This window comes from Astatotilapia calliptera, chromosome 3 (genome assembly GCF_900246225.1).
Source record: "Astatotilapia calliptera chromosome 3, fAstCal1.2, whole genome shotgun sequence".
In the NCBI taxonomy this organism is placed as follows: Eukaryota; Metazoa; Chordata; class Actinopteri; order Cichliformes; family Cichlidae; genus Astatotilapia; species Astatotilapia calliptera.
The window spans coordinates 41,358,297-41,378,109 of record NC_039304.1 but is presented as its reverse complement, the minus strand read 5'-3'; the positions used below and the strand labels follow the sequence as shown (position 1 = coordinate 41,378,109).

Genomic DNA, 19,813 nt, shown 5'->3' with positions numbered 1-19,813 from the left:
ATACCATCGATCGTGTGAAACATTACGCTGGCATCAAATCCACTAAGTGAAATGCTGTGTGATCCTTTTTCACATTCTAATCATTTGTACCTTTAATGTTCATCATGCCCCCATATATATTATGGGTTTGGGTTGTTGACAAATAAAACAGATTCATCACTCTATCTCATGTGGTTGACTTCTTTTATTGACACAGCTTATATGTTATACAGGTAGGGACATGCACAGGAGTAAATAGTAATACGTACAGACAATGCAAGACACACACAACAAAAAACGGTAAGGTGTGCCTTGTGTCCTGATTCTTTTATATTGAGGATGAAAACAAACAAAAACTGGTTGTTAAGAGATATATTCTAAAATACTTCTTCAGTAGAGAATCAGAGAAGAGAAACACAGAATTTCTTGCTAGCAAGGGCAGCCTCCAGAACTGAGACTCGCACTGAGGACTGCCCTGGTCTTTATTTATAAACTCCAGTGAGCGTTTGTTCCTTACATTGGTGTGTGTGTGTGTGTGTGTGTGTGTGTGTGTGTGTGTCAGAGTGTGACCCCATAAATGACTTCCCTTAACCTGCTGGTCTGGAAAGTCCAACAGTTCATCTATATGTAAAAAGGCACTTAGACTAAAACTGACATAGCTACGTTAATCCTACCGTAAAACAATAAGACAAGGTACGACCTCTCCCATGCTCGTAGGATGTGGGGGTGAATGCCAGAACACCCTGGAATGTTACAGACCTCCTAGGATGAGACATTCTTTCAATATGCCACCAGCTATATACTTCTAAACACAAATGATTACATGCAGTATTCTACCATATGCAAACTTATATCATTAAAAGATTATACTGACTACGAAGTACAATTTTCCATTGACACTGGTCCAGATGAGTTCAGTCAAACAATGATTTTATTGAACACACGCATGGGGAGCATCATCAGCGTAGATCTCCGCTAAAAAGCTTCAAAATGGTTTTGATATGTCAGGGTTTAGCCCCTTCTTGCGTCAGCAAAGCAGATAATATGCATCAGTTACAGTTAATGACAGTTAGACAAGTTTCCATTATCTGCAACCTTTTTACCATACATGGCTGTTTGTTTCAACCGTCTCACCCTCCAGATGTTTCTCGTTGACTTGTTCTTTTCATGCTTATCTTTAACACGTCCTGCATCAACAGTTGCTATGCAAGCACAAATGCAGTTACAAGCTAAATGTATCTCTCACTTCTGACCTAGAACTTATTTGTGTCTGTAAGCGTGCTTGCATTGGCCTTCTTGCGCTCTAAGTCACCTTACACAATATATCGTCTGGACATTCACACCAGACGAAGCTTAGGACCTTAAGAGGACTGAGCGCCAACTCTTTATGAGCGCATTTTAAATTTATGTATAAAAATAATTACAACTCCACATTTAATAAAAGTTTTAATAAAGTGGCACTAATAAAAGCCATGTAAGCAATGATATATTTTCTTTTATTTCCACACTTGACATAAACACATACAAGCCAAGTGGCGATCATATATACATAAACCCTAGAACGATCACAATCAACGTCGCAATAAGCCCTCCCACGGCGACAGTAGCTTTTGAACAGCCACTGAGCTCTTTTATCGTACTCTTGTACTCTTCCATCGCATTTTTCAGCCCGTCAACTGCAAATTAAAAGAAAAACAAAAGTGTTAGGACATATGTAACACACTTTGAAAAAAAAAAAAAAACTGCTAACATTGTTGTGCCCTTACTGTGTGGTGATATGTCTATCAAGTGAACACTGGTGTTGATGGGTTCCAAGAACTGTAAAGTAGGCAAGGCTATAGAGTAGAGCACATGACATATCATTATCATTTTTTTACAATAGCGACAAACATCCGCGGACTCTTGAGCTATGTTCACGAACTACTGTACATACACTCGGTGGTAGAAGTTTCGCTTCTGTTCGATTGAACAGACCTCGTCGTTTGCGAGCATGTCTGATCATCTGCCCCTCTTCGTTTGTATATACACATTCTACATTTGTCAGCTCCATGACCTTCAGGCATTGTGGCGGCTTGGACTTTTGAACAACAACCCGCCGGGATTTCTGTTTGACTCATCGTGTGATTCCATATCTCCATTACACGCCACGTAGACGGGTTACTATGGTATAATATACACCCCAGTGTTCAAGTGTTCAGGTTTGGCGAAAACTGTGAAAAGCTCCCCCCCTAACATGTATTGCCCTTCGTCACTGCAGCTGAGGAAGCGGATAGTAACTTGGTACCCCGATCTCACGGGTGTTACACTGTACAAATGGTTGGTGGGTGAGATACGCAGTCTGTCTTTGTAAAACACAGATGTCGGACTGTCTAAAATGCCTGGTAATGTGATAGCATCTGCCATTCACCCGATCACAGCGCTCTCTGTAACTGCTGTTTTGTTTAATTGCGCTTTGACTAGAGGACCGGCACAAGAAACACAGCGCAAAGGTTAGCGCTCGCACAGCTGCATTCAAGGAGTACATTGTCAATACAACATCCGGCTTCTACGAGCAACTGTCAGATCACGTCTTTATATAATCTCACGAATTCCCCCCGACTGAGCGCACAGTTCCCGACCAAAAAACCCACCGGACCCCCGACCAAATGTAATTTTCTAATTAAACATACACAGCCCCGCAACATTGTGTGTTAGGCCTAGCTTTGTGTTCACAGAGCAACTTAGTTAAAAAGCACAAAATGTGTAATTTTATTAAGTTGCATAAAAGGTACAGATCATTCCATGTTATTCTTCATGCGCTTCTTTATTTGTGTCTTAATATGTGTCTTAGTGTATTGCTACACTACACATAATGTTCCATGCCATGAAGAAGTGTGCTGTGTAACTCAGATGCGAGGTCCGAGACGCAAGGTCCAGACCAAGAATCCTGTCTATGTGTGTGTCAGCCTCTATACGCGAAAAAGTATGGATGTAGATAACACTAGGAGGGTCTTGGAAAGATGTGTTCACGCGGACCATGTGACATATTAGTGCCAAGTATCCTGACGAGAAACATCCTACAAATCGGTGGAAAAGAATATCATATACATAGGCGAACTGTGTTTCGCGGGACGCAAAAATCCGTCCAGCTTGCTGGAACAGATTACCAGTTGGTTCGCTGAGCTTACGTCTGAACATCGCAAGCTGGGATTCGACGTATTGCCGTAAGGAACATTTGGTACTTTGCATAAGAAAACAACACCACTGACCGGCAGACTCACTATAGCCACTCTCTGTATTGCCAAACCACACGACCCTGACGAATCAAGCGACTGCATACCTGCCATCTGTAATACACGACAAGCGTGTCAAGCATGATACGTCTGAGACAATGCCACCGATCGAACAGCATCTCGGCTACTTATTGGACTTATGTTAACCCTTGTGCTTCCATGGGGTTTCTGGTGCGCTGATGGCGTGCGGGCGTCGCGGCCCGAGGGGACCCCCAAGCAAAGCGCAGCTGGGGCAGTTGGTGATCGCGTATCTGGAGCACATGTGCCGGTGGCACCGGGTCTTGGCCTTGATGTCCTTGCTCCTGTGATACACATGCCACGCTTTGTCGGTGGGGTGTCACGTGACCCCTCGGGGCACCTGGTTGCAGCGGCGGCGGGCTGGGCGAGCACTGGGGCGATCGCCCTGGCCTCAATCGCGGGGAGCGCAAGGGCTTTGCCTAACCGCCCAAGGAAGAGCCTTCACCTTTTGAGCTCGTCGTCGTAATCATTTTGGTCATCCCGGTACCCAGAAAAGTACCAAGAGCAAGGGGTGAGGAGCAGCACGTCTACGGTGACCTCGGGGCTTGGCCGGTACATGCAAGGCAGTCTCGCGCACCACTCGTCCCAAATGGCTCTGATAGGGGCCAGTTTGTGGTAGCCGCGCTCCTCGGGGTCGCGACACCGCCTGGCTTATCTGGCCTCTCGGTTGTTGAAACGCAAGGTGCTCGAGTAGACCTGGAAGGTCTTGAGTGACATTGCTGCTCTCCAATCCTTGATAGTGAAACGTGGCCCGTCGTGGCGGCCGTGTCCTCGGTGTCGCCGCTGCACCTCCTACCTCGATCTTATACTTCCACTGCCACGGTCCAGTGCATGACATAGCCTCCCTTTTCTGTTACGTGCTAGCAAATAACCGCATGTAGGGAAAGTCACACGCCTAGTGCCCGCAGAATCCCTCAAAAAAAGCCGCAGCCTTAGTACCGCCAATCTCCACTCTTATCAGTTTGGGGTACTCCACTACCCCTCTCGCGTTCCTTGTCCCTCTCCCTCCGACAATGCCGCCACTACGATGAGCCTGTCGCTTGGGGGTATTACGCTTCCCCCTGCGATGGGGGTACTCCTATTGCATTTCCCCGGCCTTCTTTTCTCGTAGCCCCAGCGCTCGGGAACCACAGACACCCCCAAGAGCTTAAACCCCATCAGGGTTAAGTTTCAGCCGCAACTTAGGGACTGAAAGCAACCGAAGTTGACAAAAGCAAACGAGTGGGGACAGCAGATCAGACAAATAAACAGGAGCCAGACCATTTAAAGATTTAAAACCCAATAAAAGAAAACAGATTTAAAACGGATCCTAAATTTGATGGGAAGCCAATGTAGAGAGGCCAAGACTGATGTGCTCAAATTTCCTTCTACCAATTAAAAATTGTGCCACCGCATTTAACACAACTGTCTCTAAATCAAGTAGAGCAATTGGTAGAAAAGCAGAAAACAGACTTGAGCAAGAAACATGCATGGCCAGGTGAGCAATAGATAGAGTCGGAGGTCTCAAGCTAGAAACCTTGTCCACAGAAAAATTAATAAAGTGATTGCACGTAACATCAGAAGACTGCAAAAGAACATGGGCTTCAATATTAAGTACAGAATTTATAGTGTTATACAAAACATGATGCATGTTATGCAAGCTAGCAGCAATAAGTTGAGAAAAATAAGAGTGCTTGGCGGCCTTTACTGCTCTCTGATAAACTTTCCAGACAAACATACAGCGTCTCCTTTTTCCACCGTCTTTCACATCTTCTACATTCTTTTCTAATGGCTCGGGTAGAATCAGTTAGTCAAAGACTAGCCTTGGGCATGCACTGTCTGAAACTTAAAGGAGCAACAACATTGAGGACAAATTTACAAGCAGAATCCAAATAAATCCACACAGGCGCTATCTTGAGAAAATCAAGATGGCAAGTATCAAAACTCCAGGTTTTGATAGTATCAAAACTCCAGGTATTGATACTCAAGGGTTTGAGTTTTCACTCAGAAAACACCGGGCCAAAGACAAAATAAATCAGTCTGGACTTGAGAAAAAATCTGTTCATGTGGTAATTTTTATTTTTTGGTTAATAACTTTTTGTGTGCAAAGTAAACTCATATAATGATGAAAAACAAAACTAGAGGGTTTGAAACAGCTTTGTTAAAAATGCCTTCCTGTCTTTAACGACACCTGGTAAATACGTTTTTATAAAATGAACTTTCATAGGCGGGTGTCTGTGAAGGTTCTCAGTCATCCAGGTCATCGTAGTCAAAGGAGCTTGCAAAGAAAAGCGTCTGGACTTCTTTAAGTTGCTTGAAGATGTTTCACCTCTCATCTGAGAAGCTTCTTCAGTTCTAAGGTCAAATGGTGGAGAGTCCCAGATATAAACCTAGTGGGAGTGACCCCCCACAGAGGGACAAAAGGACCCCTGATGATCCTCTAATAGCCTGAGCCAAGGTGTGAAACTGGGGGTGGGTCCCAATCAGCCAGAGTTTCGGGTGTGTTAATTGTGAAACCTGGCCCCACCTTATCATGCGAATTCCTGAGGTCAGATGGCCCAGGATGTGAGTGGGCGTTAAGGCGTCTGGGAAAGGATCTCAAAACTGGATTATAGATGGCAGAGAGTTGGTGTCGTAAACCCCGCCTCTGTTCAAAGATGGTCGCTCACAGTGGACATAGATGGCTTCTTTCACTCCTCTTTCAAACCATCTGTCCTCTCTGTCCAAAATGTGAACATTGGCATCCTCGAAAGAGTGACCTTTATCCTTAAGATGCAGATGGACTGCTGAGCTGCTCAGCAGTCCATCTGCATCTAAAGGTCAAAGGTCACTCTTTCGCCCACTCACATCCTGGGCCATCTGACCTCAGGAATTCGCATGATAAGGTGGGGCCAGGTTTCACAATGAACACACCCGAAACTCTGGCTGATTGGAGCCCACGCCCAGTTTCACACCTTGGCTCAGGCTATTAGAGGATCATCAGGGGTCCTTTTGTCCCTCTGTGGGGGGGATACTCCCACTATGTTTATATCTGGGACTCTCCACCATTTGACCTTAGAACTGAAGAAGCTTCTCGGATGAGAGGTGAAACGTCTTCAAGCAACTTAAAGAAGTCCAGACACTTTTCTTTGCAAGCTCCTTTGACTTTCATAGGCGGGCTAATAATTTGTCCTCTTCTGTAGTGTGTATAACTTCTAACATCTGATCTGGTGTAGGATAACATATTTGAGGTATTCATGTCAGCAACCAGCTGTCGTAGACAATCTTTGATAAATGTAATGTGTTAAATCTTAAATTTAAAAAACCTACCCTTAAGGATACTACAGTTACTAGCTACACTCTGATTTACACATCACACTGATACGCACACATATTCGAGTGGTTCCTAACATGAGCGTAATATTTACATCAGGACTAACTGGATGAAAAATCTCAATGATCAATTTTTGCTTCAGTTTCTAGGATTAAAGCTCAATATCTGTGAAGGATCTTTGACCTGTACACAAGGTGTTTGTGGCTGACCTTTGACCTGCAGCTGGATATCTCTCAGTCTCCGTTCTTCTCTCCCATCACTGATGGAGCAGGTGTAGATGCTGCTGTCAGTCTTTGTTGGTTTTGTCAGAGTGAGGCTGAAGTCTCCAGCGTCCAGAGCATCAGGTCTCATTGATGTGCGCCCACTGTAACGCTGGTTTTGTCCTCTGAGATCGTCTGTTTCGTCTTGTCTCACATGGACAGATTTGGGATGGAGATCACTGCGAGTCCACATCACTGTGGGATTCTCAGGTATAAACCCAAAGTACTGACAGGGCAGCAGGACAGATCTTTCCCCCTCATTCACCTCCACCACCACACCCAGGGCATGCTGGGAAACTGAGGACACACAAATAAAAACACAAAAAAATGCCCATTGATGACATCATTCACAGCTGTAACCCTCAGGAGGCAAAATTCATTCAGGTTAATACTGTGTAATGTTACATTATTAGTGTATATTGATTACATAGATTCATAGTAACTGATGACAATTCTAACACTTTAACATCAACGACTAATAAAAACCTCTCCTCATCTCCAGAGTCGGGCAGTAAATAATTAAGTACAATTTTCTGGTATCTGGATTTCAGTACTTTTTTGTGACTCCTTTTTACTTTTACTCCCTACAATTTTAAACAGATATCTGAACTTTCTACTCCTTACATTTTCAAAACAGACTCGATACTTTTGGGGAGTTATTATTAGTATTTCATCACTGAGACCCTTTAACCGATTTGAGCCTGAACAGAAACTCATCAAAGTAAATCCTGTTAATTTATTAATCACCAGGAGATATCACATAAAAAGACGTGTCAAAGTCAGGGGTTAAAAGTGGTTAAAGGGTTTCTTTTGGTTTTGTTTTTGCCACAACACCTGAACAACTGCACGTGTTGTAAGTTGCAGTACGTCAGCATCTACAGTATATAAGTTTACTGTGTAAGCTTAGTCTGACAATGGCAGCTACATGATGCACATTGAAACTTAGCCTGTTATTTGAGTTGTTACTCTACAAAAGTAAAAGGCAATGTATTTTTTCTGTAATTACTTACATCTGTCACTCTGGTGTTTACTTTGGTTAGCCATAGGTTTGTATGAGACCATGCATGCAGCACAGGGCAACCCCGTAGCATATGTTTGTATCATCACGGGCACAAGAAGCATTCTTCTCACTTTGTGGGAGTTGAGGTGTGTTTTCCCGAAACTGTGTTGGGTAAGATAACAAAGCACTGAATTCTAAATAGATGAATTACAAGTTATATTTGTACACTTGGCTTCAGGTAAGGTCATCTTTAAAGACCTAAAATTTGATAGTTTTAATCATAATTTAGCAGAGTAGAGTTGTTGTTGTTTTTTGTTTTTGTTTTTTAAAAAAAGGTTAGCTAGCCATTACTTTTAGCTAGCAAACGTGCTTCACAAATAAGAGAGTACATTGTCAGTTTTTCCACTTATAATTAAAATTTGTCACTTGTCAGGGTACAATAAATTGTTATCAGGAGAGAGTCCAGCCATTTCCCTCATTTTGTATGTGGATGAGTTTGAAGTGTGTAATCCGCTTGGCACCTCAAGAAAAAAAAAGCGAAAAATTACAGCAGTGTATTGGATATTAGCTAATGTACCGCCATTGCTCAGGTGACATTGTGTATTATATTAACATTTTTTACTATTTAATTGTGTCCTTCTTCTTCTTTTTTCACAGCTGAATAATGAATTCTAAAGGATCACCACTGTTAACTTGGAAACAACCTTCTTAAAAACTGGACCAGACTGCACACACTGCACAGTGGACACACTGCAAGTCCCATAAGTTTACAATTTTAGACTTTTCGCCTAGTAAACTGTTTTCTTTTTTATTCTACAGAGTTCGATGGAAACAAAGAGAGAGGTCGCAATCCGTTGCCTGATGGTGTATCTGAAAAAAAAAAAAAAAGAGGAGGATCTCTTCAGCTGGTAGGTAGTCTCACTTTTTTGTTTTATTTTTAAATGGTACAAAAAAAAAAAAAACCCCGACAATGTGCCCTTTTAACCTACTTGGCAGGATAGTGAGGAAACAGTTCCCAGAAGAAGTGGTAAAGAATGTAGTCACCAGACATACAGCAGCATTTCTTCCACCTAAAATTGTGATTGAAGGAACAACTGTCCTGGAAGACCTTGGTGTGCCCAAAGCGTGTTCCTTAATGATGGGGCTTAATATACGTTACCTTTGTTGCGTTGTTGAACATTAAAACGTTTTGTCTTTTTTTTTTTTATTATTCTGCGATATTTACCAAGTTGATAGGTTAAAGTTAATGCTTAATAATAAGCAGATTTGCAAAACCAATTGCCTTACGTTGTAATGTTTGTTTCTGAGGTATTTTAGAAGGGCATGATTTAAAATTATTGTGATTTGGAAGACTCATAGTTTATTGGACTGTTTTATTTAATATACATTTACAAATCTTTTATAGTGGTTCTCAAAGTTGATCATCAGGCCCCATTGCTCTGCTTGTTTCCCAGCTATCAAGACTCTACACAATGTTGATTGCCTGGTGTGTTCAGTCAATCGGAATTTGAAGACACCATTGTGGAGTAAAGAAAATGGAGTGAATTGGTATGTTTTGGCTTCTGATTCACTAAACAGACCTTGTCCAGGTAATAAACATTCTACATTTTCTTTCTTACTGAGGTCGTTTGTGGAGGGATTCTACTGAAGTACAGTTAAAGGGCTGCTCTTTGATTTATGTTGTATGACACGGAATTGCATTACTTGGAAAAATTTTTGCAATAAACTATTTAATCAGTTGGAATAAATGAAATAGCTATGTGTGATTTTAGAAAAGTTACTTTAGAAACTTGACACCATTTGCAGGATAGGATAGAGTAAAATATATGTAAAAAATGAGTTAGAGTAATGTCATTTTTTACTAATTACTAATGTAATTTTTCAACTTGATATTTTAGGAAAATCTAAATTAATGTTAGGTTGCTTAAACTTAATTATGTGTTTGGAGGTCAAAGTCTTTATTTTAATCACTTCAAGTAAGTTCCACAGCCAGTAGAGTGGCATGTATGGAACTGATAAATCTCCTTAAAAGGAGAATACCTTTAGCTTGTCTGTTGAAACAGAGATAGCTTGGTATGTATAGAAACAAAACATTCCTTATAAGGAGAGAGACGCGTTAACTGTCTGTTAAACACAGGAGGCAAGTATCGTATGTGCACCCAGCATTCCTCTGCACATATGTTTTTCACTTCCCTTTCCATGTGTGGTTCCAATTCACCAGCTCTTCTTTCCTCCTTTAAAATGAAGCTACAACATAAACATCAACACAAAACTCAAAATCTTTCAATCACATAATAAAGACAGACAACAAATAGAACCGCATGAATTCTCCGACTGCCTACAGCTGCAACAGAAAAAGTAGAAAATCAAAGCACAGAAGCATCTGGACGACAACAATATGAAGAGCCTGCAAGCGAGCCAGCGGACCCCGTCCAGGCAGGGCCACATGAGTGTACTAAGTTAAAGTAGGGTTGGAAATTGATAAGAATTTAGTGAATTCCGATTCCCATTATCAATCAGATATTGATTGGTTTCTGGTCGATTTTCATCGGCTCTCTGTGAAAAGCGTGACCACCAATCACTAAGCAGCAATAAATTATTATCTAGTTTAAGTACATGCTGTGTGATTCAAATGTTTGTGCGTGTTGAGGCTATTTCCCTTCTTTGTTGCCATTTCTTTAGGATTGGGGTCGTTACTTAAAAAAACACCACCATCCACCACCGAACCGAGGCAGCACAATTCAATTCAATTCAATTCAATTTTTATTTATATAGCGCCAAAATCAGCAACAAAGGTCTTCACCCAGATTCCCCAAAATGAACACCTGCAGAATCTCCAAGCCCCCGGAAGCACGCCAAACGACCACCAGTCCAGCAGAAAACCCCACAGCCAGCTGCAGGGCATACAGGGAGACAAGCCCTCCAGCCGACCACGCATCAGTGACCATGTGTTCATTGATGGTGGTCGGCTGAATCTGGTCAAGTGATCAGTGAAACAAACATTCAATCCAGTTGTTTTATGCAGACCATTCTCCTCAAACTGATGTAATCTAGAAGTAAGTAAATGAGTTCCTGACAATTTCCTCCAGAGTTACTGGAGGCCAACATTGACGCCTCCAAAGACTAAGTTCTGGTTAAAACCAAGGAGTTTTAGGAGCCGAGTACCATTACCTCAGTTTTATCTGAATAGCAAAATGTAATAGTTATCAGCAGAGTTGTCTGTGGAGTACGTGCATGTGTTGAGTGTGTAAGGCCTCATTTTTCTGACATTACTGGATTTATTCAAACCTTAACATGGGATACGTTTAAGACTGTTACTTTTATTCATATCTCTCCGGGTGTTTTATATTGAGGCTTTAAAGCAGTTTGATGCCTTAACACGACAATTACAGATTTTGTACTTTTCCCCACGAGTGCTTGTTCTTTGGTCCAGCCATGACCAGTCTAATAAGGTTTTAATCCATTCTGAAACACAGCACTTTGTTGGATAAGAAGTAGTGTAAGAATGTGGTAGTTGTAGATCCACCACTGTGTTTTTGGTTTTTTGTAGAGTTGTTTAAAAGTTATTCTCAGGTGTCTATCTCAGAGGAACTCGTAAAACATCTTCGGTCAGGAATGGATTATGAACATGGAGAGATTTTTTTATTAATCTTTGGGCAAGTGCAAAGTATTTTAAAGGCTTACATTTTGTGAGTGAGGTTGGCAAGTAGCTGGATGGGAAGCGTAGTCTTGGCCTGGTTTAAAGAGCAGACTAATGTATGGCCAGAGATCAATGTTTGGAGATAGTGTGTGATTATTGTAAATCTGAATTACCATCTTTGAAAAAAGAAAGGTGGCCAGTGTAAAGGCCAAAATGGTTAAAAGGCTGGAAAACCATGTGGACCTGGGGCTGTTTCCAGAATTCAGCACTGAATGAGGTGAATCCAGAAAAAATGGTACTTAGTTGGATTAATCTGTGATGAGTAAATAAAGCTTTCATAGACAATCTTTAACATCTTTTATGTATTTATTGTTGATCATGAGGGACTCTTCCCCAGTGGCAGCCGTTTTTTTCCTTATTTAGATTTAAGTGGTTTTGGGGGAAATTTTCCAGATTTTATTACCAATGTTCAAGGTTCTTCCCAACGGCAGCTTTGCATCAGAAACTGTTCGCATTTGTGCATTATTCATTCTAGTTTTAGTGGTGTTGGTTAGCTTGTTGTTGGCATCAACCGGCAGAGTCTAATGATCGAATTTCCTTTGTTCAGTTCTAAATAACAGCCTTTTTCCCTCCTTTGTCTTAATGTGAACAATTAAGATATTATGTTAGCCTTTCCAGCCTTCCCTAGAACACACGGTGATATTCCTGGTGGGCCATTGTTATCTAAACTATGTTGGCCCCATTCCTTTTTTGAAATATTACTGAGTCTTGTTCCTTTAAAGTACTGATGTATTTTAATCTCCGGCTCCCGTGGTGTAGTTGAGCGTGTGACTGATGTACTTGGTGATGTATATAATTGTGTTTCCCCTGCTTGGCAAACATTTAAACTCTATTCTTTGACTTACTGCATTAAGTCTCTTTCCCCGTTGTTCCTGCGTAATGAGTGCAATCACATGAGAATGTTCCTTGTTTGTCTGTATCATGCTGTACATTAGACAGATAGCTTGCTTTCTAGTTAGATGTAGTAGAGAAGAGTATACAGCTGTGTTCGTTGACCTGGTGTGAGGGGTCAAAATTAGTGTCAGGTCATACATGCAGAAATCATTGTCCACTTCTCAGATGTGACATTAAGAACTCAGATGAATGAATCCGTTTCTTGTCCTTTCTCCCTGGCTCTCAGTATTTTGGAGATAAAGGTATCCCTGAAATTTCAGGAGCGGCCCCACCTCCAACAGCACGCCCACGGTTCCTAATCTATATATGATCCCCCAGTTCTACAAGCTTTTCCTGCTCCACCCTTCAATCCTTTCACTTCTCATTAGTCCATGGGAATTGAATTTGACTTTGATTTGGTGTAACAAGTGATTTCCACCGTCCCTTCCATGATGTGCCAGTGTCCAGAGCTGAATGCACTTGTAGAGTATCATGTTTTTATGGCTCATCATTTAAAGTGTTTGCAGCTCTCATGTACAGCTGTCCATATTAGAAATAGAAGCAGCTCTGATTTTAAGGTTGCTCCAAAGAAATCTAATGAAGTGATGAATTCACACATAAACAGTTTTTCTGCAGCGTTTCTCTCGGCCTTTCATTTTTTTTGCGCTTTCCCACTCTTGTTTTTGGTCTATTGTTTGTTGTTTGTCCTTGTCTGACTGTCTTGTTCTCTGCAAGGGAGAGTTCAGGTCCAGGACATCAAACAGGGGACATCAGGAACAGAAGCAGCTCCATTGGATGCCGACTCCTCTGATGGCCTGATCAATCAGTTTTGATCTGTGTGTTCTTTGATTATTGTCAGTGATGTCAGAAGTTATGTTGATGTCAGACCGCTAAAAGCTTTTTTCGATCCGGACATTGCTACGGTTGAACTCATCAAACGGGTTCTAGATCCAGATGAAGTTGATGATCTGACTGCAACCGTAATCTTATAAACTGTAATGCCCATGTGATGTGGTGTGAACAAGCGTTCAGCCGAATTGTGTTCAAGAACTGCTGAAGCTGCAGGCCCGAGGAAAGACTCACTGCCGCGCATGTTATTGACATGACAACCAGTGGATATGGATTTTCCATGTGACTCCCAGATACCATCGATCGTGTGAAACATTACGGCTGGCATCAAACCACTAAGTGAAATGCTGTTGTGATCCCTTTTTTCACATTCTAATCATTTGTACCTTTTAATGTTCATCAATGCCCCATATAATATTAATGGGGTTTTGGGGTTGTTGACAAAATACAACAATTCCATCACTCTATCTCAATGTGGTTGACTTCCTTTTATTGACACAGCTTAATATGTTTAATACAAAGTAGGGAACATGCACAGGAGTAAATAGTAATACGTAGCAGACAATGCAAGACACAACACAACAAAAAACGGTAAGGTGTGCCTTGTGTCCCTGATTCTTTTATATTGAAGGATGAAACAAACAAAAACTGGTTGTTTAAAGAGATATAATTCTATAAATACTTCTTCAGTAGAGAATCAGAGAAGAGAACCACAGAATTTCTTGCTAAGCAAGGGCAGCTCCAGAACTGAAGACTCGCCACTGAGGACTGCCCTGGTCTTTATTTATAAACCCAGTGAGCGTTTGTTCCCTTACATGGTGTGTGTGTGGTGTGTGTTGTGTGTGTGTGTGTGTGTCAGAAGTGTGGACCCATAAATGATTCCCTTAACCCTGCTGGTCTGGAAAGTCCACCGTTCATCTATATGTAAAAAGGCCACTTAGACTAAAATGACATATGCTCGTTAAATCCTACGTAAAACATAGACACAGGTTACGACTCCTCATGCTCGTAGGCATCCTCGCGGGGTCGAACTGACGAACACTGACACTTGTTAACAGACCTCCTAGTGAGACATTCTTTCATAATGCCACCAGCTCTATACTCTCTCCAAACACAAATGCTAACTGCAGTATTCTAACATGCAAACTCTCATATATCTAAAAGATTATCTGCTCACGCAGTATCAATTTTTCCTCTGACGACTGCGTAGATGTTCACGTCCACCATGATTTTTGCCACGCATGGGAGCATCATCCCGCGTAGATTCTCCGCTTAAAAAGCTTTCAAATGGTTTTTGATATGTTCAAGGGTTTAAGCCCCTTCTTGCGTCAGCCAAGCCGATAATATGCATCACGTACTCCAGTTAATGACAAGTATACGACAAGGCTTCTTCATTATCTGCTTTTTTACCATACATGGCTGTTTTGTTTCACACCGTCTACCCTCCCCAGATGTCTTCTTCGTTGAACTTGTTCTTTTCAATGCTTATCTTTACACGTCCTGCATGCAACAGTTGCTAGGCCAAGCACAAATGCAGTATACCAGCTAAATGTATCTCTCCACTTTTCTGACCTAGAACTTATTTGTGTCTGTAAGCGTGCCTTGCATTGGCCTTCTTGCGCTCTATAGTCCCCTTACACAATATATCGTCTGCATTCACACCAGACGAAGTTAGGACCCTTAAGAGGACTGAGCGCCAACCTCTTTATGAGCGCCATTTTACATTTATGTAAAAATAACTTACAACTCCCAATTTATAAAAGTTTTAATAAAGTGGCACTAATAAAAGCCATGTAAGCATGAATATATTTTTCTTTTATTTCCACACTTGACATAAACACATACAAGCCAAGTGGCGATCATAATCTACATTACACCCTAGAACGATTCACATCAACGTCGCAATAAGCCTCCACGGCGACAGTAGCTTTTGAAGCCATGAGCTCTTTTATGCGTACTCTTGGTTAACTCTTCCCATCGGCATTTTTCAGCCCGTCAACCTGCAAATTAAAAGAAAAACAAAAGTTTAGGACATATGTAACACACTTTTGAAAAAAAAAAAAAAACTGCTAAACATTGGTTTGTGCCCTTACTGTGTGGTGGTATGTCTATGCCAGTGAACACTGGTGTTGATGGGTTCCAAGAACTGTAAAGTAGGCAGGCTATAGAGTAGATAGAGCACATGACATATCAATTATCATTTTTTTAAAACAATGCGACTAAACACTCCGCGGACTCTTTGAGCGTATGTTCACGAACTACTGTACATACACTCGGTGGTAGAAGTTTCCGCTTACTGTTCGATTGAAACAGATACCTCGTCGTTTGCGAGCATGTCTGATCATCTGCCCCTCTTCGTTTGTATATACACATTCTACCTTTGTCAGCTCCATGACCTTCAGGCATTGTGCGGCTTGGACTTTTGAACAACCAACCCGCCGGGATTTCTGTTGACTCATCTGTGATTCCATATCTCCATTACACGCCTACGTAGACGGGTTACTATGGGTATAATATACACCCCAGTGTTCCAAGTGTTCCAGGTTTTGGCGAAAAACTGTGAAAGCCTCCTAACATGTATTGCCCTTCGTCACTGCAGCTGAGGAAAGCGGATAGTACTTGGTACCCTCTCCGATCTCACGGGTGTTACACTGTAACAAATGGTTGGTTGGGTGAGATAACGCAGTCTGTCTTTGTAAACCACAGATGTCGGACTGTCTCAAATGCCTGGTAAATGTGATAGCAATCTGCCATTCAGCCCGATCAATCTGCTGTGCGCTCTTGTACTGCTGTTTTGTTTAATTGCGGCTTTGACTAGAGGACCGGCACAGAAAACACAGCGCAAAGTAGCGCTCGCACAGCTGCATTGCCAAGGGTACATTGTCCATAAACAACTCCCGGCCTTCTACGAGCAACTGTTCAGATCACGTCTTTATATAATCTCACGAATTCCCCCCGACTGAGCGCACAGTTCCCGACCAAAAAAACCCCCACCGGAGTACCCCCGACCAAAATGTCATTTTCTAATTAAACATCACACAAGCCCCGCAACATTGGTGTTGTTAGGCCTCCAGCTTTGTGTTCACAGAGCAACTTAGTTAAAAAGCACAAAATGTGTAATTTTAATTAAGTTGCATAAAAGGTACAGATCATTCCATGTTCATTCTTCATGCGCGTCTTTATTTGTGTCTTAATTGTGTCTTAGTGATTGCTACAACTAACACATAAATGTTCCATGCCTGAAGAAGTGTGCTGTGTAAACTCAGATGCAGGTCCGAGAACGCAAAGTCAGACAAGAATCCGTCTATGTGTGTGTCAGCCTCTATAAACGCGAAAAAGGTAATGGATGTATGATAACACTAGGAGGGTCTTGGAAAAGATGTGTTCACGGCGGACCATGTGACATATTAGTGGGCCAAGTAATCTGACGAGAAACATCCTACAAATCGGTGGAAAGAATATCTATACATAGGCGAACTTGTTTCGAGGGACGCAAAAATCCGTCAGCTTGCTGGAACAGATTACCAAGTTTGGTTGCTGAGCTTACGTCGAACATCGCAAGCTGGGAATTCGACGTATTGCCGTAAGGGAACATTTGGTACTGTTGCATAAGAAAACAACACCACTGACCGGCAGACTCACTATAGCCCACTTCTCTGTATTGCCAAACCACACGACCCTGACTGAATCAAGAGCGACTGCATACCCTGCCATCTTGTAATACCCCGACAAGCGTGTCAAGCATGATACGTCTGGCAATGGCCACCGATCGAAACAGCAACATCTCGCTACTATTGACTTATGTTACCCTTGTCTTCCATGGGGTTTTCTGGTGCGGCTGATGGCGTGCGGGCGTCGCGGCCCGAGGGGACCCCCAAGCAAAGCGGCAGCTGGGGCAGTTGGTGATCGCGTATCTGGAGGAGCAATGTGCCGGTGGCACCGGGTCTTGGCCCTTGATGTCCTTGCTCCCTGTGATACCATCCACGCTTTTGTCGGTGGGGTGTCACGTGACCCTCGGGAGCAACTGGTTGCAGCGGCGGCGGGCTGGGCGGAGCACTGGGCGATCGCCCTGGCCTCAATCGCGGGGAGCGCAAGGGCTTTGCCTAACCGCCCACAGGAAGAGCTTCACCTTTTGAGCTCGGTCGTCCGTAATCATTTTGGTCATCCCGGTACCCCAAGAAAAGTACCAAGAGCAAGGGGTGAGGAGCAGCACGTCTACGGTGAACCTGGGGCTTGCCGGTACAAATGCCAAGGCAGTCCTCGGCACGGCACTCGTCCAAATGGCTCTGATAGGGGCCATTTGTGGTAGCCGCGCTCCTCGGGGTCCGCGACACCGCCTGGCTTATCTTGGCCTTCGGTTGTTGAAACGCAAGGTGGCTCGAGTAGACCTGGAAGGTCTTGAGGTGACCATTGCTGCTCTCCAATCCTTGAATAGTGAAACGTGCCCGTCGTGGCGGCCCGTGTCCTCCAGTGTCGCCGCTGCACGCTCCTACCATCGATCTTATACTTCGCACTGCCCACGGTCCAGTGCATGACATAGCCTCCCTTTTCTGTTACGTGCTAGCAATAACCGCATGTTAGGGAAGTCACACGCATAGTGCCCGCCGAATCCCTCAAACAGCCGCAGCCTTAGTACCGCCACTCCAACTCTTAATCAGTTTGGGGGTACTCCACTACCCCTCTCGCGTTCCTTGTCCCTCTCCTGCCGACAATGCCGCCACTACGACATGAGCCTGTCGCTTGGGGGTATTACGCTTCCCCCTGGCGATGGGGGTAACTCCCTAATTGCATTTCCGCCCGGCTTCTTTTCTTCGTAGCCCCAGCGCTCGGGAACCACAGACACCCCCAAGAGCTTAACCCCATCAGGGTAAGTTTTCAGCCGCAACTTAGGGACTGAAGCAACCCGAAGTTGACAAAAGCAAACGAGGTGGGGACATGCAGATCAGACAAAAATAAACATAAGGAAGCCACGCAGACATTTAAAGAATTTAAAACCCAATAAAAGAAAACAGATTTAAAACGGATCCTAAATTTGATGGGAAGCCAATGTAGAGAGGCCAAGACTATGTGCTCAAATTTCCTTTCTACCAATTAAAAATTGTGCCACCGCATTTACCAACTGTCTTCTAAATCAAGTAGACAATTGGTAGAAAAGCAGAAACAGACTTGAGCAAGAAACATGCCATGGCCAGGTGAGCAATAGATAGAGTCCGGAGGTCTAAGCTAGAACCTTGTCCCCACAGAAAAAATTAATAAAGTGATTGCACGTAACATCAGAAGACTGCAAAAGAACTGGGCTTCAAAATATTACGGGCGTACAGAATTTATAGTGTTATTAGCAAAACCTGAATGCATGTTATGCAAAGCTAGCAGCAATAAGTTTGAGAAAAAATAAGAGTGCTTGGCGGCCTTTACTGCTCTCTGATCAACTTTTCCAGAACAAACCTACAGCGTCTCCTTTTTTCCACCGTCTTTCACATCTCTACATTCTTTTCTATGGCTCGGGTAGAATTCAGTTAGTCAAAGACTAGCCTTTGGCATGCACTGTCTGAAAGCTTAAAGGAGCAACAACAATTGAGGACAAATTTTACAAGCAAGAATCCAAATAATCCACACAGGCGCTATCTTTTTGAAAGAATCAAGATGGGCCAAGTAATCAAACCCAGGTTTTGATATGTTCAAAAACTCAGTATTGATACTCAAGGGTTTGAGTTTTCACTCAGAAAAACCGGTCCAAAGACAAAATAAATCAGTCTGGACTGAGAAAAATCTGTTCATGTGGTTATATTTTTATTTTTTGGTTAATAACTTTTTGTGTGCAAAGTAAACTCATATAATGATGAAAAACAAACTAGATGGGTTTGAAAACAGCTTTGTTAAAAAATGCCTTCCTGTTCTTTAACGACACTGGTAAATACGTTTTTATAAAATGAACTTTCCATTAGGCGGTGTTCTGTGAAGGTTTCAAGTCATCCAGGTCATCGTAGTCAAGGAGCTTGCAAAGAAAAGCGTCTGGACTTCTTTAAGTTGCTTGAAGATTGTTTCACCCTCTCATCTGAGACAGCTTCCCTTCACGTTTCTAAGGTCCAAATGGTGGAGAGTCCCAGAATAACCTAGTGGGGAGTGACCCCCCACAGAGGGACAAAAGGACGCCCTGAATGATCCTCTAATAGCCTGAGCAAGGTGTGAAATTTGGGTGTGGGTCCCAAATCAAGCCCAGAGTTTTCGGGTGTGTTAATTGTGAAACCTGCCCCACCTTATCATGCGAATTCCTGGAGGTCAGATGGCCCAGGACATGTGAGTGGGGCGTTTAAGGCGTCCTGGGAAGGATTCTCAAAACTGGATTATAGATGCAGAGAGTTGTGTCGTAAACCCCGCCTCTGTTCAAAGATGGTCGCTCACAGTGGACATAGAATGGCCTTCTTTCACAGCGCGCTTCTTTCAAACCATCTGTCCTCTCGTCCAAAATGTGGAACATTGCATCCTCGAAAGAAGGACCTTTATCCTTAAGATGCAGATGGACTGCTGAGCCTGCTCAGCAGTCACATCTGCATCTAAAGGTCAAAAGGT

The 19,813-nt window shown here is 42.8% G+C and overlaps 1 protein-coding gene and 1 pseudogene across 3 annotated transcripts in view; both read right to left on the bottom strand.

The window, feature by feature from the left end:
* LOC113019578 (protein NLRC3-like) overlaps positions 1-19,813 on the bottom strand; it is a 576,297-nt pseudogene that overhangs the window by 521,534 nt on the left and 34,950 nt on the right.
* The window catches only part of LOC113010026 (uncharacterized), a 41,834-nt gene continuing 22,913 nt past the window's right edge, over positions 893-19,813 (bottom strand). Inside the window, exons 1-4 of one of the 3 annotated variants that reach the window (XM_026148812.1) lie at positions 7,832-8,059; positions 6,771-7,118; positions 1,746-1,814; positions 893-1,655 (exon numbers count right to left, since the gene is read on the bottom strand). In XM_026148812.1, coding sequence (XP_026004597.1) covers positions 1,519-1,655; positions 1,746-1,814; positions 6,771-7,118; positions 7,832-7,943 — 666 coding nt within the window. In that variant the 5' untranslated portion in view covers positions 7,944-8,059 and the 3' untranslated portion in view covers positions 893-1,518. Of the gene's footprint in view, positions 1,656-1,745; positions 1,815-6,770; positions 7,119-7,831; positions 8,084-19,813 lie in introns of those variants that run through there. The other 2 variants (XM_026148846.1, XM_026148827.1) reach the window with 2 other exon arrangements.